Source organism: Pseudophryne corroboree, chromosome 4 (assembly GCF_028390025.1).
Source record: "Pseudophryne corroboree isolate aPseCor3 chromosome 4, aPseCor3.hap2, whole genome shotgun sequence".
NCBI classification, from domain to species: domain Eukaryota; kingdom Metazoa; phylum Chordata; class Amphibia; order Anura; family Myobatrachidae; genus Pseudophryne; species Pseudophryne corroboree.
This window is the reverse complement of record NC_086447.1, coordinates 795,780,385-795,795,052: the sequence shown is the minus strand read 5'-3', so window position 1 is coordinate 795,795,052 and position 14,668 is coordinate 795,780,385. Positions and strand designations below refer to the sequence as shown.

Below are 14,668 nucleotides of genomic sequence, written 5' to 3'. Positions count from 1 at the left end.
TCATTATCTTCACTATCGTTATGCACTACTCTCACCGTCTGATCCTCCCTGGTGAATACCGAGGGGAAAAAGTTGTTCAGTATTTCCACTTTTATTTTACTATTGTTTATCAAAGCTCCCAATTTATCTTTTATTGGGCCTACGTTCTCCTTCTTTAACCTTTTACTGTTTATGTATTTATAAAACTTTTTAGGATTGGTTTTACTCTATGTAGCAATTTGCTTTTCGTTTACTATTTTAGCTGCCCTTATTGCTTTTTTGCATATTTTATTGCATTCCTTGTAATACTTGAATGACTCCTCCCCTCCATTAGATTTAAATCTTTTGAAAGCACGCGTCTTTTTAGCCATTGCTTCTTTGACTTCCTTATTAAGCCACATTAGTTTGTGTTTAGTATTCCTGCGTTTACTGCTCATGGGAATGAATTTGTGAATATTGCTATCAATCATCCCTTTTAAAGCCTCCCACATTTCCTTTGTGTCTTTACCATGAAACAAAACTTCCCAGTCAATGTCGTTTAGTGCCTGTCTCTTCGTATTGAAGTTAGCTTTTCTAAAGTTAAATATTTTAGTTGTTCCCTTATAGCTATGTTTCTTGAAACCGATGTCGAATGTGATCATATAGTGGTCACTGTTTCCCAAGGTCTTTAGTGTTTGATATAATGTCCACATTATTGGTAATAACTAGGTCCAGAATTGTTTTACTTCTAGTTGGGTCCTCGACTAATTGAGTCAAGTATTGATCCTTTAATGTATTTAAGAACCTGCTGCTCCTAGTTTTTATACATGAATCGTTACCCCAATTTATATAAGGATAGTTAAAATCCCCTAACACTAGGATGTCCCACATTCCCGCAGTTATCTCAATTTGCTGTAAGAGTTGTTCCTCGTCATGTACGCTAATATCCGGTTGCTTGTAGCACATGCCAGTGACTAGTTTCTTTGCTTCTATGGGGCATAAAAGAAAGAAATATAAGAAAAAAATAAAAGAAAGATATATTAAACATTATAAAGGGAACATTATGTTTAATATATCTTTCTTTTCCCCCGTATTTCCGTTCTTTAGCGGAAGATATGTTACTTTATTGTGTTCAACACACAGTTTTAATGGATGCCACACGACGGATCACAAATATTCAGTAATATCACTTCTCACTTTTGGCCTTGTAGTTTATACTCCCAAGTGCCCATATGTATATTAATTTCTGACGATTCCGTCCGTAACTCCGGCTTTAGCGGAAGTTACGTCATTTGTTTGCGTTCCACACACTTACTTCCGTGATATATCGTAAGTCACGTGACCGCCAAACTAAGACGGATCACCACATCTTCTACGGTCACCTATAATCACTAATCAGCCTAGTTCTTCATCCCTACACATCTTCTTAATGAGGCCACACACAAATAACCCTGGTCACTTTATTGTCTAGACCGATTTCAATCGGAATACGCCGACCGGAAGTTACGTCTGTGCCATACGCGGAAATGACGCATGCGTTCCACAGTAAATTCCGGACGCTTCTTTGGCGTTTTAAGTCACTTCTCCACCTCGTTCTTCCTAGTTCTTTCTTCCTTCTATCTCTCCACCTCACTATTACATATTGTCACTTTTTGAGTGCAATTAAAATCCCCTTTTTAATTCTACAATAATATTTCAGTACATGACATCACAGGAAGTGATGTCATCATAAATTGCCCAAGCAGGGTATAAATAAAGCATGCCTGCTCTGTTTGTCTATTCCCTTGATGAAGTCCTGCTGAAGACGGACGAAACGCGTTGGGATTACCTGCTGACACTTCCTCTTATGGACAGATAAGCCATTTTATCACTCTGAATTCTGTACGCATGCATTCCAGTTATTTATGGACAGATAAGCTAGATATAATCTTTCATCCTGTACGCATGATACAGCTATTCACATATTTTTATGCATCTTTATGTATTTTTATGTCATTTTTTGTATTAAATAATTTAAGTTTTTATATATACACTGCCTAGGCTATATACTGATTACATACTTGGGAATATGCTATTTCCCTAATTAAGCCTAAGTGTTTTATTGTCAGTGTTATACTTTGATATTGTACAAAATAGTACACACTATGTTTGCTCTTCTTTTTTTCAACATGTATTAAGCATCCAAGAAGCATCGCCTGAAATTAGCTTCTCTGGTTTTCAGATAAGTTATTCTAACTGGTTTCAATATACCCACCCTTGATACCTTCATTTATACTCACCTTGTTATATAAATCACACTCTTGGGCGCTTATTGTCACCAATTCCTTTATATATATATATATATATATATATATATATATATATGATATATATAAATGTTGTACGGTATGTATATGTATGTGTATATATATATATATACATATATATATATATATATATATATATATATATATATAACTTGTATGTATATTATATTTTATAGAGTTTGCTTTATATATATATATATATATATATATATATATATATATATATTATTGGATTATATCTCTATATGCATATATATTCAACTAGCGCCGTCTATTTTAAAATTAGGCGCCATAGTGGGGGGGGGCTTAAACCTAACGCTCAGGTCAGTGCCCCTTTGTCAGGGGGGCTATGGCTGTTAATTCAGCACGGAGTCCCCTGTTTATAGAATATGGAGCCAGCTCACTACTGCTCTTTATCAGGGCACAGTTAGGCTCACTGAATTTTTACAATAATATAGAACTACAAGCTCCACCGACATTTATTATAATAACACAGACCTGGGTTCACGTCCCACATATCTTCACCCTGCCACATTGATTTTTCCCCCCGGCTTTACTCACAGGCTGCCCGCCATTTTGGGCAACCAGCGGAGCTTACTAAATTAGCAGTACTCTACATACAGGGCGGGTGTTGTCACCCCTTTATTACTCCTTTGATTCACTTGGTAATAATACTGTGTGTAATTTGGGGGAATGTGTGTGGTGTCAGCCAAATAGCTGCAGTGGCTCGGTACGCTTATAGCGGGGACATCTGAACACAGATGGAATTCCATCAAACACCAACTTTAAGGGATATGTGCCTATCACTGCACGTTATAGTGCAGAGTTTATAGAGGGTTACACTTCTTTAACCTGTCTTTTTATCTTTTCGTTTAATTAAACGTAACACCCAGGACAGAGAATTCCCTGTTATGTGTAGATTGTGCGGTGGAGCCATCTAATTATCCCTCAATGCAGCTGCAGGACGTTCCTGTTTGAACAGCTCAGCTTATGCAGGTAAGATCACCGTTACCAGAGACCCCGTCCGTCATTTCTTCTCCCCAGGTTTATAAAAGGAGGTTGCTAACCTCAGTGTTACACGACGCTGCGGATGACAGACCTCTCTCGAAGGAGGCAATGGATGTCCGGGATACTGAGGATGTCTGTTTTCGGTGGAGTCCGAACCAGTGTCTCTGGGTCCTGGAGACATCCGACTGCACGTTTTCAGGTTTCTAAAAGGAGCTTGCTAACCTCCATGTTACAGGAGATACTGATTATGTTTCGGTGGAGTCTGAACCAGTATCTCAGGATATTGAGGCGTATTGTGCAGCAGTTCGTCTGGTGCTGCAGGTAAAGAAGTGGGTCACTTCAGGTCCCTCGGGGTTTGACGCCAAGGAAGAAATGACAGCGACTTGTTCAGTTTCGAATGAGCTGGGCATGCTCCGGTAGGCGGCCGGGAAACATCCGAATTCACTATTTCAGGTATCGAACAATGTTTGTTTGCCTATCCTTTTCCCGCAGATAGCAGGAAACGATATCAGACCTCTCCAGGGTATACCCCTCAATGTATCATCGGTCCAACAGGCTGACGTTTTTCCTGGGGCAGCCTTGCTGAGGGATCCATCTGTGAGTCCTATGCGACAGCAGGGGTTCGACCTTATCCAGAGCAGGTAGGTTGTGGAACAATTGTCCTCTAGGTTACTGGATAATTCGCATCAGGATCAACTGATGCTTTGGGACAGATCAAAATCACGATTCTGCTTTATATTCTTTTGAGGTCTCCACATCTGTATACTCGGAACCTGCATTTTCGCTTGGGCTGTCTTAACCCGACGACCTCTGGGGCTGCGCCAGTGACAGGTGAACAGGGAATCCTAAGGGGCAGCGGGTTCAGGGGAAGGAACTTCCTGCATGATTTCTCGAACCATTGGGGGTAAGTCCATTTTTCTTTCCCCTACTGCTGCTCCAGCTCCAAGACGGATCTTTTACCGGTCTTTCCTTTAGATCTTTCCCTGCCCTTTCAGGCTTCCGACTCCAGGTCAGGGGCGGTATCTCCGTCGCTAAGGGATCTCATCTCATGGTAGCAGGCTGAAGCAGAGGTTCAGCATCCTCAGTCCAGTCTGTTTTAGGTCATCCAACACACTGGGAAGGCTTGGGCGGTTACAGACTCGATTTGGGAGTCCAACCGTCTCAGGGGTCCCTCGGCATGGGTCAGCCGGTTTACGATGACAAGACAGTCATACTGCAGGCGGCGCTCCAGATGTTTCTAACCACAAAGGGTGTTGATCCCTGTTTTTCACATATCATTTGAATCTGGGCATTTCTCAGGCCTTTGTTTTCTTTTCCCGTGCCAAAGCCAGATAGCTCGGCCAGGCCTATTCTGGCCTTAGAATCTTTTCAGTCTGTGATTGCTAGTTGGAAGAAAGGGGGTTTTACGCGTCCCTTGTCTTCAAGGATGCCTGTTTACTGAACTCCGTTGGGTTTCCTCATCGTGCTTTTCTCATATTCGCATTACAGGATACTCATTTTCACGGTCAGTCCTTTCCATTCGGTCGCTCTTCCACTCCCACAGGGTTAGGAAGATCACTGAATACCTCTTTTTCAAGGGCAGGGAGTGACGTTTGTTCCCTAATTGGACAATCTACTGCTGGAATCCCACTCTACAGATTAGGTTGCTTCGGAATATCCGGAGGATCCAGGAGCTTCTGGTTCGACACGGTCCACTTTATGCTCCTCGTAAACGGTTCTCAACTCGGTCCGTCAGAGGATTTTTTTCCTTCTTCGGGACCAGGTACTCTCTTTCTTCAGTCAGGTTGCGACACGATGAGTGGTCGCCTACATTCCCCTCTGAGCGAAGGACAACAATCTTCTTTCCAGGTCAAGCCGCCAGGTCAGACTCCCGGGTGAGGGGACATTTCCCGGAGTTTTGTTAGCTGGTCCGCTGTTGGCGGAGATCCCGGACCGACCTCAGGGCGTTCTGACTGATTCTTTAACCCTTTACTACTCTCGGACGTGAGCTCTGGCGGCAATAGCAGAGGATGCCCTCAGGGCTCCTTCGAGTTTCTGGTTAGTCTATCTTGCCTTCTTTTCTTTTATCTACCTCACTTTCGGTAAAACAGGAGGGGAGAATGCGCGCTAGTCCTCCCGGTGGCTCCGGTTTGGCCGCGCATGACTTACAGATCCAGCCTGCACCTGTTGTCAGTAGAGGAGCCTTGGCTCCTACCTCTGCAGGACTGTCTACTTCAACAGGGTCCTTTTTCTTTATTCAATCTTACACTGGTTTCGTTTAACGGCGTGACTGTTCATGAGACCTCAGAAGGGAGAAGTTCCCTAGTTCGGTTATGCCTACTGGGCCCCGATTTCGGAAGCCTGTTACCTCTTCTCGCTTTTGCCACTTTGGGGAAGCTTTAGGGGGCATAGTGTGGATAATAGGGGTTTTCCCCTTTTGATTTACCATTCAGCTGTCATCTTTGGTTTTCTGTTTACTCAGCTGCGCTTCAGACTACGTTGGCCTGAATTTTAGGAAATGTAAGAAATTAGCCTGGCGGCCGTAAGTTCGGGCTCTCTTTCAGGGAGTACTCTATTGGCAACTCCCCCTTTTCGACTAGGGTTACGGCTGAGTTTCAGACTCAGCAGTCGTTTCTTCCAGGGGGGATGTCTGTTTTTCACATAAATCTGGCACTTGAGTTTTCGGCCCTCTTTGAATGTTGTCAGGGCTCACCAACTCTCTCTACAGAGGTTTTCGGCTATTCGACGAAGTGTTTTCTTCTTTGTTCTGTACGATGCTCCCGTACTAAATAGCCGGGGTCCCAGCATAACATGGGCAGTTGGATACATCTGACCATCAGACAGTCTTATTAGCGGTTGCTCGGGAGCCTCCGTTTTCCATTTCAGCGCACTCTATGCGCGTTGTGGGACCTTCGTGGGCGACTGCCCGTGGGGTCTCCATGGATACTTTATGTTGGGCGGCTACCTGGTCGGGCCGACATACGTTGGTCAAATTCTACAAGTTTGACACTTTTGCGGCCTCTGCATCACAGTTTGGCTGAGCGGTTTTACAAGGCTCTCTCAGCGCTCTCCCACCCGTTTTGGGAGCTCTGGGACGTCCCCATTGTAACTACGCTCCAGTGGCCCCTAGTGGATGAAGGAGAAATCAGGATTTTGGTACTTACCGATAAATCCCTTTCTCCGATTCCACAGGGGCCACTGGACGCCCGCCCAGCGCTGTTTCCTCCTTGTTTTTTGCTTAAAGATTTGTAGATCACTAGGTGCCTGCTTGTTCAGTTCAGGTTAACCTGCTTTTTGTTAGGTTCTGTTCCAGGTTTAGTTTGTGTTATCCTGGTTTACAGGGCGTCATTAACCTCCTCTACCTTAAGGTTTTGTTACTCCAGCTCTCCTCGGGCACAGTTTTACGTAGACTGGCTTGGAGGGGAGATAGTAGGGGAGGAGCTAGCCACAGTGTTAGAGTTTTAAAGTGCCAGCTCCCAATTACTGCCTACTATTTCCCCATTGTAACTACGCTCCAGTGGCCCCTGTGGAATCGGAGAAAGGGATTTATCGGTAAGTACCAAAATCCTGATATATTAGTGAGATTTTTTGTGGGACACTGGATACACTGGGCATAGAGTGCAGATTTTAGGAGCCTGCATCCTTACATACATAAGAGCCTGTTGGTGTTAGGTGCTTCTTCTTTGGCAGCCTATGGTTTACACTTTATTTTATTTTCCTTAATTTTATTTTTACTGTGTGACATCCCTTAATTGTATGTTCCATGATCAGCACCTTTTCCTGCATACAGCCCACTCACATTGGCAGAGCACACCCAACCATGTCCATCACTGGTGGCTGGAATCCCGCACCTTCAGCTGCTGGGTAAGGACTGGCACCAGACTGCATGCCAGAGTGGAAGTGCAGTAAGGGGAAGAAGCAAGGAGCCAAGTACTAAAGTCTCATTCACTCCCCTGGGAGCAGGATGATGGGTGTTTTGTAGGGCTGCCTCTGACTGGAGGGTTAGTTTGACAAGTCCACCAAAAAGAGAGACCGCAACTAGTTCATTTTTTAAGACAAAAATATAAAACAGATGAGCTCCTTCCCTCTTCTGCTTTGTTTGGAGGACCAGATTTCAGGACAGATTGCACTCTATTTAGCCTCTCCCTAATGAGGATACGTTCGAGAAGAACTTTCCGCCTAAGGCGGATGGTTCTATAGCTCACTTCATGGATAGTAAATCTGGAATCTTACATACAGTACCAAAAGCATCTGCTAACTGGAGGCTTCTGAGTATGAAACTCATGGGGCTATAATTTAGGCCATTGCCGTTTCAGCACTCTGTTTACTCTGGCTTCAGGTTGATGCAACACAAAGCCCAAGTGGACCATGGAGTTAATTTCCCAGCTCATTTGGCGGCAGTTTTGCCGCCAAATGACGAAGGCATCTTACCATCATTGGTGAACTATGAATTGTGGATTGTACCTGCAAATTCTACCAGAGAATGGGCCTAATTCAGAAATCACAGCAGCAACATTGATATCTAATGGGCAAAACCATGTGCACTGCAGGCGGGGCAGATATAACATGCAAAGAGTGTTAGAGTTGAGTGGGGTGTGTTCAAACTGAAATCTAAATTGCAGCCAGTATTTACAATGCACAGAAACAAAATAACCCACCCAAATCTAACTCTCTCTGCATATGTTATATCTGCCCCCCACCCTCCTGCAGTGCACATGATTTTGCCCATTAGAGAACAATCAGGTCTGAATTAGGCCCAATGTCAGAATAAACTGTCCTTGAACTGAAGATCAACAGCAGTGCAGTCTTTCAGCCAGACAACAGGAGACAGTTTGCGTGCCAAATCAAAGTCCAGACTGCAATAGAAAACGTTGTGGCAGGACATGAAGCGGGTTCATGATTAAAAAAATAATGCAAAAACGCCAAAATCCATGAATTGTATAAGTTCTCCAAGGAAAAATTAGCCAGTATGCCTCCAGATGTGTGGGACTGATCAACAACTATTGTAAACATTTTTCTTTTACGTAATTTTTGCTCAAGGGGGCCACACTACTTAGTGAATTTGAGATGTCCATATATATTTTCCAAGGCATTTAATGTTGGTTAATTTTGATCAATAAATAACTGAAAGTGTATTCTTGTGTCCTGGGCGGAGGCCCTCCCTGACAATGGCTCTCACTGCCACAACTGTGACTGGAGAACCCCGCAACGCTGGTCTGGCACAGGGTAAGTACAGTGGGGTGGGGCCGAGATAAAGCTATGCTTGATATAGCGCTTACTGGCAACGCATCTGAGTTTTATTGCCATTACCATTTTAATCCATATTATAAACTTTTTTTGTTAAATTGTATTTAATTGTCAGCATTATGTTTTGAATATATTGTGGCTTTACGGTGTTATTCCATTCTCTTTGCAAACACCAACTTTATTATTTCTTATGAATTATCAGCCATGAATGATGTCTAATTCAATTCAAAGTTATCTAAGTCCATTTGTCGCTATTGTGAGAATGGTAATGGTCCTATTCTATATTTTATTGACTGGAAGCAATGATAATGGCTTGGGATGGGTCCCACCAATTTTTTACTTTTCTTAAAACATTTTTGCATCAAGGTCAATACGTTCAGGTCAGTCTGAGATTTTGATCTATGTTTTTTAACCATTGATTGTCACTGGATTGATAGTTTTGTATTGTGAGGGGTAATCAATACATTTTTGGAGCCTTATTGCTAACCTGCTGTTCCCATCAATTCTCTCTGGTGCAGTTAGTGAAGGCTCCTCTAAATAGTGGTATACAGCACTGGAAACCTATTTATCAGATGCAAGCAGAATCCCGACTGCTGGACATGGAGATGTTAAAGGATCACTGTGCAGTGTTTTTGAGACACCACAATGAACTGTATATGGACGTGACTTCCCTCTCCAGCGAGTCAGTTATCCACTCTCTGAAGGTACATTTGTATTCCCTGACGCAAATCATACGTAATATGGAATGTGTTACCCAGTCACTGTTGAATTACAGATTATCCTTATAGTGGTCTATTCATGAAGCAATGAAAAAAAGTGGCGAAGCAGGCCAGTGGCGAAGTTGCCCATGGCAACCAATCAGCTTTAAAGTAACATTTATCAAATGCATTCTTTAAAATTATACGTAGCAGCTGATTGGTTGCCATGGGCAACTTCTCCACTGGTTCACTTCTCAACTTTTTTTTTTACTGCTTCATGAATAGACTCCATAGTCTGTAGTAGTTATTTAATGTGCATGTACTTTGTCTCTAATTGTATCTTTTAGAACAGATGTAGGTAACCTATGGCTGTCCAGCTGCTGTGGAACTACTATTGCCTGCATGCCCTGGCAGCCATAGTCTCCTGTTTAGCTGATGGTCTCTTTAAAGTCACAACCCTGCTAGCAGCTGTTATTATTTTCTGCTTTCTTATTCTTACATTTCTTCAACAAATAGTTTGTAGTTTGTCTTTTTAAGATTCTTCGGTTTTATTTTTCTGCGTAGTGTATTGACTGGTGCAGTGCTTGATGTATGGACTTGTCTGTGTTTCTGGTGGTGTTCTGGGTTATTTTTGCTTGCTACTGACGGAGGAATAGAATACCTTTATGATCTAGTCGGCTTGAGTGAGATGTCCTGAAATTTCATTGACAATGTTGCATCAAGGACACAGATGGTCTGTCGTCATATTTAATCCAGATTACATCAGGCTGCAACTTTTGCTTAACTTCAGACATCCGTATGATAGACAGGTGGTCATGTATCCTAAAATGCTGGCTTCTTTCCTGCGTTCAGCGTACTGCCAACCTCTTGTTGTGTTTTATTGGTAATTTGAGGAGGTCCTTGACTAATCAGTGTCTCAATATAAATAGTCTTTGTGAAATACTACACAGCAGAGAATGACCAAGTTCTTTCTATTCACTTATACTAAATTTTCAGAAATGTGCCTCTGCGATGTTTGGCTGTACACATCCCCAAGTATTACAGGGCCAGATTAAGACACACACACACACACACACCTACACCTACACACACACACCTACACCTGGACTGTCATGGAGCAGCAGCCTAGGTAGGACCAGCACGCCGGATCAGCAGACGCTGCCTGCTCACGCCCAGTGTCTCGCAGGATTTAACCTCACCATCCCGCGAGACTCAATGGAGACGGACGACCTCCTCTGCAGTCACTGTTAATGAACAGCTCAGCCACCGGATGGATACTACTCCAGTCAAAACAGCTGTGTGTGGTGCCCCAGTGCCTCTTCCATTGCTCAGCCACATAGTAACACTCCTTGTGGAGATACTGAAGTACTGCCACTCATAAAGGAAGATGAATGGAATTCTATTGAACACTAGAACATTACTATGTCTGCCTTGTTTAATTTCCATCTATTTGAGTGAGGGGGATTTATATACAACGTTATAAAACTTGCCCACAGTAATCAATCAGCTTCCACCTATCATTTAATAGAAAGTAATTGATAAATGATAGCTGGAAGCTGATTGGTTGCTTCTGTATGGGCAGCTTCTCTGTTTCAGAATGTTTGATACATCTTCCCCTTGATGAGTGCCAGTTCATTCGTCATGTTTTACCCCTAGAAGCATGAGTGTTTTCATTTAAGATTTTCTATATAAAGAAAGCGAGCTATGGATATAATAAATATATACAGTATGTATAGACAATGGTGGGAGTTCAGATAGGTTAGGGGAAGTGGCCGTGGGGGTCAGACAATACAACCTAAGTATCTGCACTTGTTATGAAAGACCAGATGTGCTGAAATAGTAGCAATTTCATATGTATTTTTTTCTGTTAGAATTGTCTGATCATAAAAGAGCTGGGATTTAATTTTCTAAAATGTAATTTTCTGGTCGGTTCGGCAGATTTGCTGTAAATTTCACCTCCCTGGGGGCTGTGGAGTGAAGCAGCCATTCAAAATCTGTCTTCATCTCACATGGCCACTTATTTGTGGGTCTCACGTCTCCTCTTTTCTTCGCCTCACCCAGTTCTTTCCCTCCCTCTGCATTTCAAAAAAATAAAAAATAGCGATGATGCCTGAGATGAAAGGAATAGAATGTAATCAAATCGTGAAAGTGTTTGCAGCGGTGCAGTCACTAATTTTTTGCTGTGTTCTGTTGAATTGTTATGTTTAGGAGAGGAGAATAGTAGTTCTGGCCTTTCAGCGGCTTGCAGAGAATGAATACTGATTTCTTTTTCTTTTCTTTTTTTTCTTTCTTTCCTTCCTACATTGAGAATCCCACACATAATAGCTACAAACCACCAAGTGTACATGTGCCAAGAAAGGGGTTATTGTATTGCTCAATGGTTTTTCTTTAGCTCTCCAATTCAAGGCACCAATTTCGAGTGACTAAATGCTAAAGAGCCAACCTGTAGTACAAGATCGCTAGCTGGAATCAAACTGTCTAGATTACAGGAGCAAGTTGGCCAAGGGAGTATAATCAGAGATAGAGAGGGGGAAATAACAGGACTGAATAGAATTATTTGCTAAATATAATGTTACTTAACAAAAATGGAATTCTTCAGAAACCTTATTATACCCCCTAAAAGCATTTTTGTGTACCACAATCATAGTTGTCAATTGTAGATTAACTTTTGATATATTCATGATCATTTTAAAAGATTGGGATATAGTGTAAGCTGGGTCTCCCTGTAGCAGATGTAATCTTTTGTTTTTTGGCTTTAGAAACTATAAATGGAAGGGGATCTTACTTTCAATTTTTAATATGTGAAATGGATGAAATTATTATTTTTTTGAGTGGCTTTCTTCTGCAGCACTGTTAACAGCAAAAATCTGCCTCCTCTGTAACAAAAGGAGCTGGTATCACTTTTAGTTGTTATGGAACTACAAATCTCAGCATGCCCGACCAACAAAGTTTTTAAGTTTTGTCACTAGCTGGAGCTTCACAGATTGTTTCATTCTGCTTAAGGTGTTGGATAGAAGTCTAGCATAATTTCTATAGTGCTAGCAGCATGGTACTCAATTGACTGGTCAACATTAACCCAAACGACGTTCATACAGTGCATCCGGAAAGTTCTCACAGCACTTCACTTTTTCCACATTTTGTTATGTTACAGCCTAGTTCCAGACTGGAATTCATTTTTTCCCTCAAAATTCTACACCCAATACCCCTGTCAGGAATCGACTCACCAGGCTGGCATCCGTCCGCCGTTGCGGACTCCGTCCTGGCTCCCTGCGGTCACCTGTCACCTATGCCCCTGCCATGGGTCATCATCTGGATCCTGGGGGTACTCCTGAGCCAGCAGGCGTGTGCGCGCCGCGTCCCCGCTAGGCCGCGGCGTGGGCGCCGCCATGACAGTCTCCAAACAAGCTAGTATGCTGCGGCCAATCCGGTGCGTGGCCGCACCCACTTTCCTTTCCTCCATCCAATCCCTGCACACCATGGGGTATATAGGAGGCTACAGTTTCACCTCACAGGCATCCTGGACTTTGTGTCATTCTGACTACCTGCATGAAAGGATCAGCTCCTGTCTCTCCTGAGTTCCTGCAAAGAACTTATACTCCTGGTGATTCTGCTTTACTCCCGTGGAACTTCAAGGCTCAGCAATACCAGCAACCTGCATTGGGCTTCACACTCATCACCACCTTGTGTGCTTCAGCCTGCAGTTGAAGACTAAACTCCAGGTGTGTTCATTTCCTCCACCTGTGACACAGCTTGCTGCTGCCAGTGCCTCATCACCTGCACTGTGAGTTGGTCTCCTGCTTATGCAAAGGTTTGCCATTTCCATTACTGCCTTAGTTCTCTGTTTTAAACCCCTGCACTGGTTTCCTAGCCAGTACCATTCCATTGACATTCACTCTGTTGTTTTATATTTCCGGATATGATTTCTCAAGTCACCTATCATCCATTTCCATAGACTATCTGTTGCAATACCAAGTGTTTGACTTTTTCATCCGTTATTATTATTTCTGCTGCATTACTGTTTAACTTCATCTGCTCAATAAAATACCATTGCGCTCATGCGCAGGAACGTTATACAATCTCCTCGTTTCTTTCCTCCTACCTCCACTGACCCACTAGCGCCCCCTCCGGGGACACAGACCAAACACAATCTGACAGTAAGTCCAGGATCGATGGACTCGGATGGTGGACGGAGTGTGGGGTCAGAGGCCTTGCAAAATCTGGTCTCCCGTCTGGATGGTCAAGAGGTTGCGCAGCAGCAGATGCTTCACTTTCTACAAGGGATGTCCTCCCGATTGGATACACTGCAGCAGTCCCTGCCAAGTGTACTCTCACCTACTGTTACCCCAGCACCTGCCAGTGCTGTAAGTTCTTCTGTGTCGGCTGCATCAGCTCCAGTGTCACGTCTGCACCTGCCCGTGCCGAGCAAATATGATGGCAGTCCTAAATTATGTCGCGGGTTCCTTAACCAGTGCGAAATACAGTTTGAGTTATTGCCACATAACTTTCCTACACCAAGGTCCAAGGTTGCCTACATCATTTCCTTACTTTCTGGATCTGCTTTGAATTGGGTGTCTCCTCTGTGGGAACGTGCTGACCCCCTGATCAATAACTACTCTGACTTCGTGTCAACCTTTAGACGGATCTTTGACGAGCCTGGTCGTGCAACATCAGCTTCGGCAGACCTGATCCAAATTCGTCAAGGTAACCGAAGCATGGGACAGTATGTCATCCAGTTCCAGACGTTGGCTGCAGAGGTCCAATGGAACAACCAAGCTCTGGTAGCAACCTTCTGGCACGGACTTTCGGATCGGATCAAGGACGAACTGGCAACCCGTGACATTCCTGTTCAACTGTCTGACTTGATCTCCCTGTGTATAAAGCTGGACTCTCGCATCCGCGAACGCAATAATGAACGCGCTCGGAGTGAGCCTCGCAGAATAAGGTTCATACCCCCTGTACAGTTCCAGCCTCCTTCTTCTTCTGACGAGCCTATGCAGGTAAATAGGTCCCGCCTAACCCCTGAGGAACGGGCAAGGAGAATACGAGAGAGGCTCTGCCTATACTGTGCTGCTGCGGGTCATCAGATTAACTCCTGCACGATGCGTTCGGGAAACGCCAGATCCTGACTTGTAAGGGAGGAGTCAAGTTAGGATCATTCAGTCAAGCTCCTTCTCAACAAGATCTCATTATTCCAGTGACGCTAGAAACTTCCGTTGGGCTCCAGTCTGCGTCAGCATTAGTGGACTGCGGTGCTGCAGGTAATTTTATCACCCAAGCTGCGGTAAACAAATTTTGCCTGTCTACCTGTGAACTTTCTTGTCCTGTATACATCACTGCTGTGGATGGTAGTAGAATCTCCAAAGGGAACATTTCACATCAAACTACCCCAGTGGTTCTGGGAGTTGGATTTCTCCATTCAGAAATTATCAAGTTCCTGGTCATTCCTCAAGCCACCCAGGAGATTGTCTTGGG

The 14,668-nt window shown here is 43.6% G+C and overlaps 1 protein-coding gene across 5 annotated transcripts in view; it reads left to right on the top strand.

Annotated features, from left to right (window-relative positions):
• Positions 1 to 14,668, top strand: part of PREPL (prolyl endopeptidase like) — a 180,007-nt gene that overhangs the window by 48,801 nt on the left and 116,538 nt on the right. For all 5 annotated transcript variants that reach the window (XM_063918366.1, XM_063918368.1, XM_063918365.1 and 2 more), the window contains exon 8: positions 9,017 to 9,202. In XM_063918366.1, the coding sequence (XP_063774436.1) occupies positions 9,017 to 9,202 (186 nt within the window). The remainder of the gene's footprint in view (positions 1 to 9,016; positions 9,203 to 14,668) is intronic.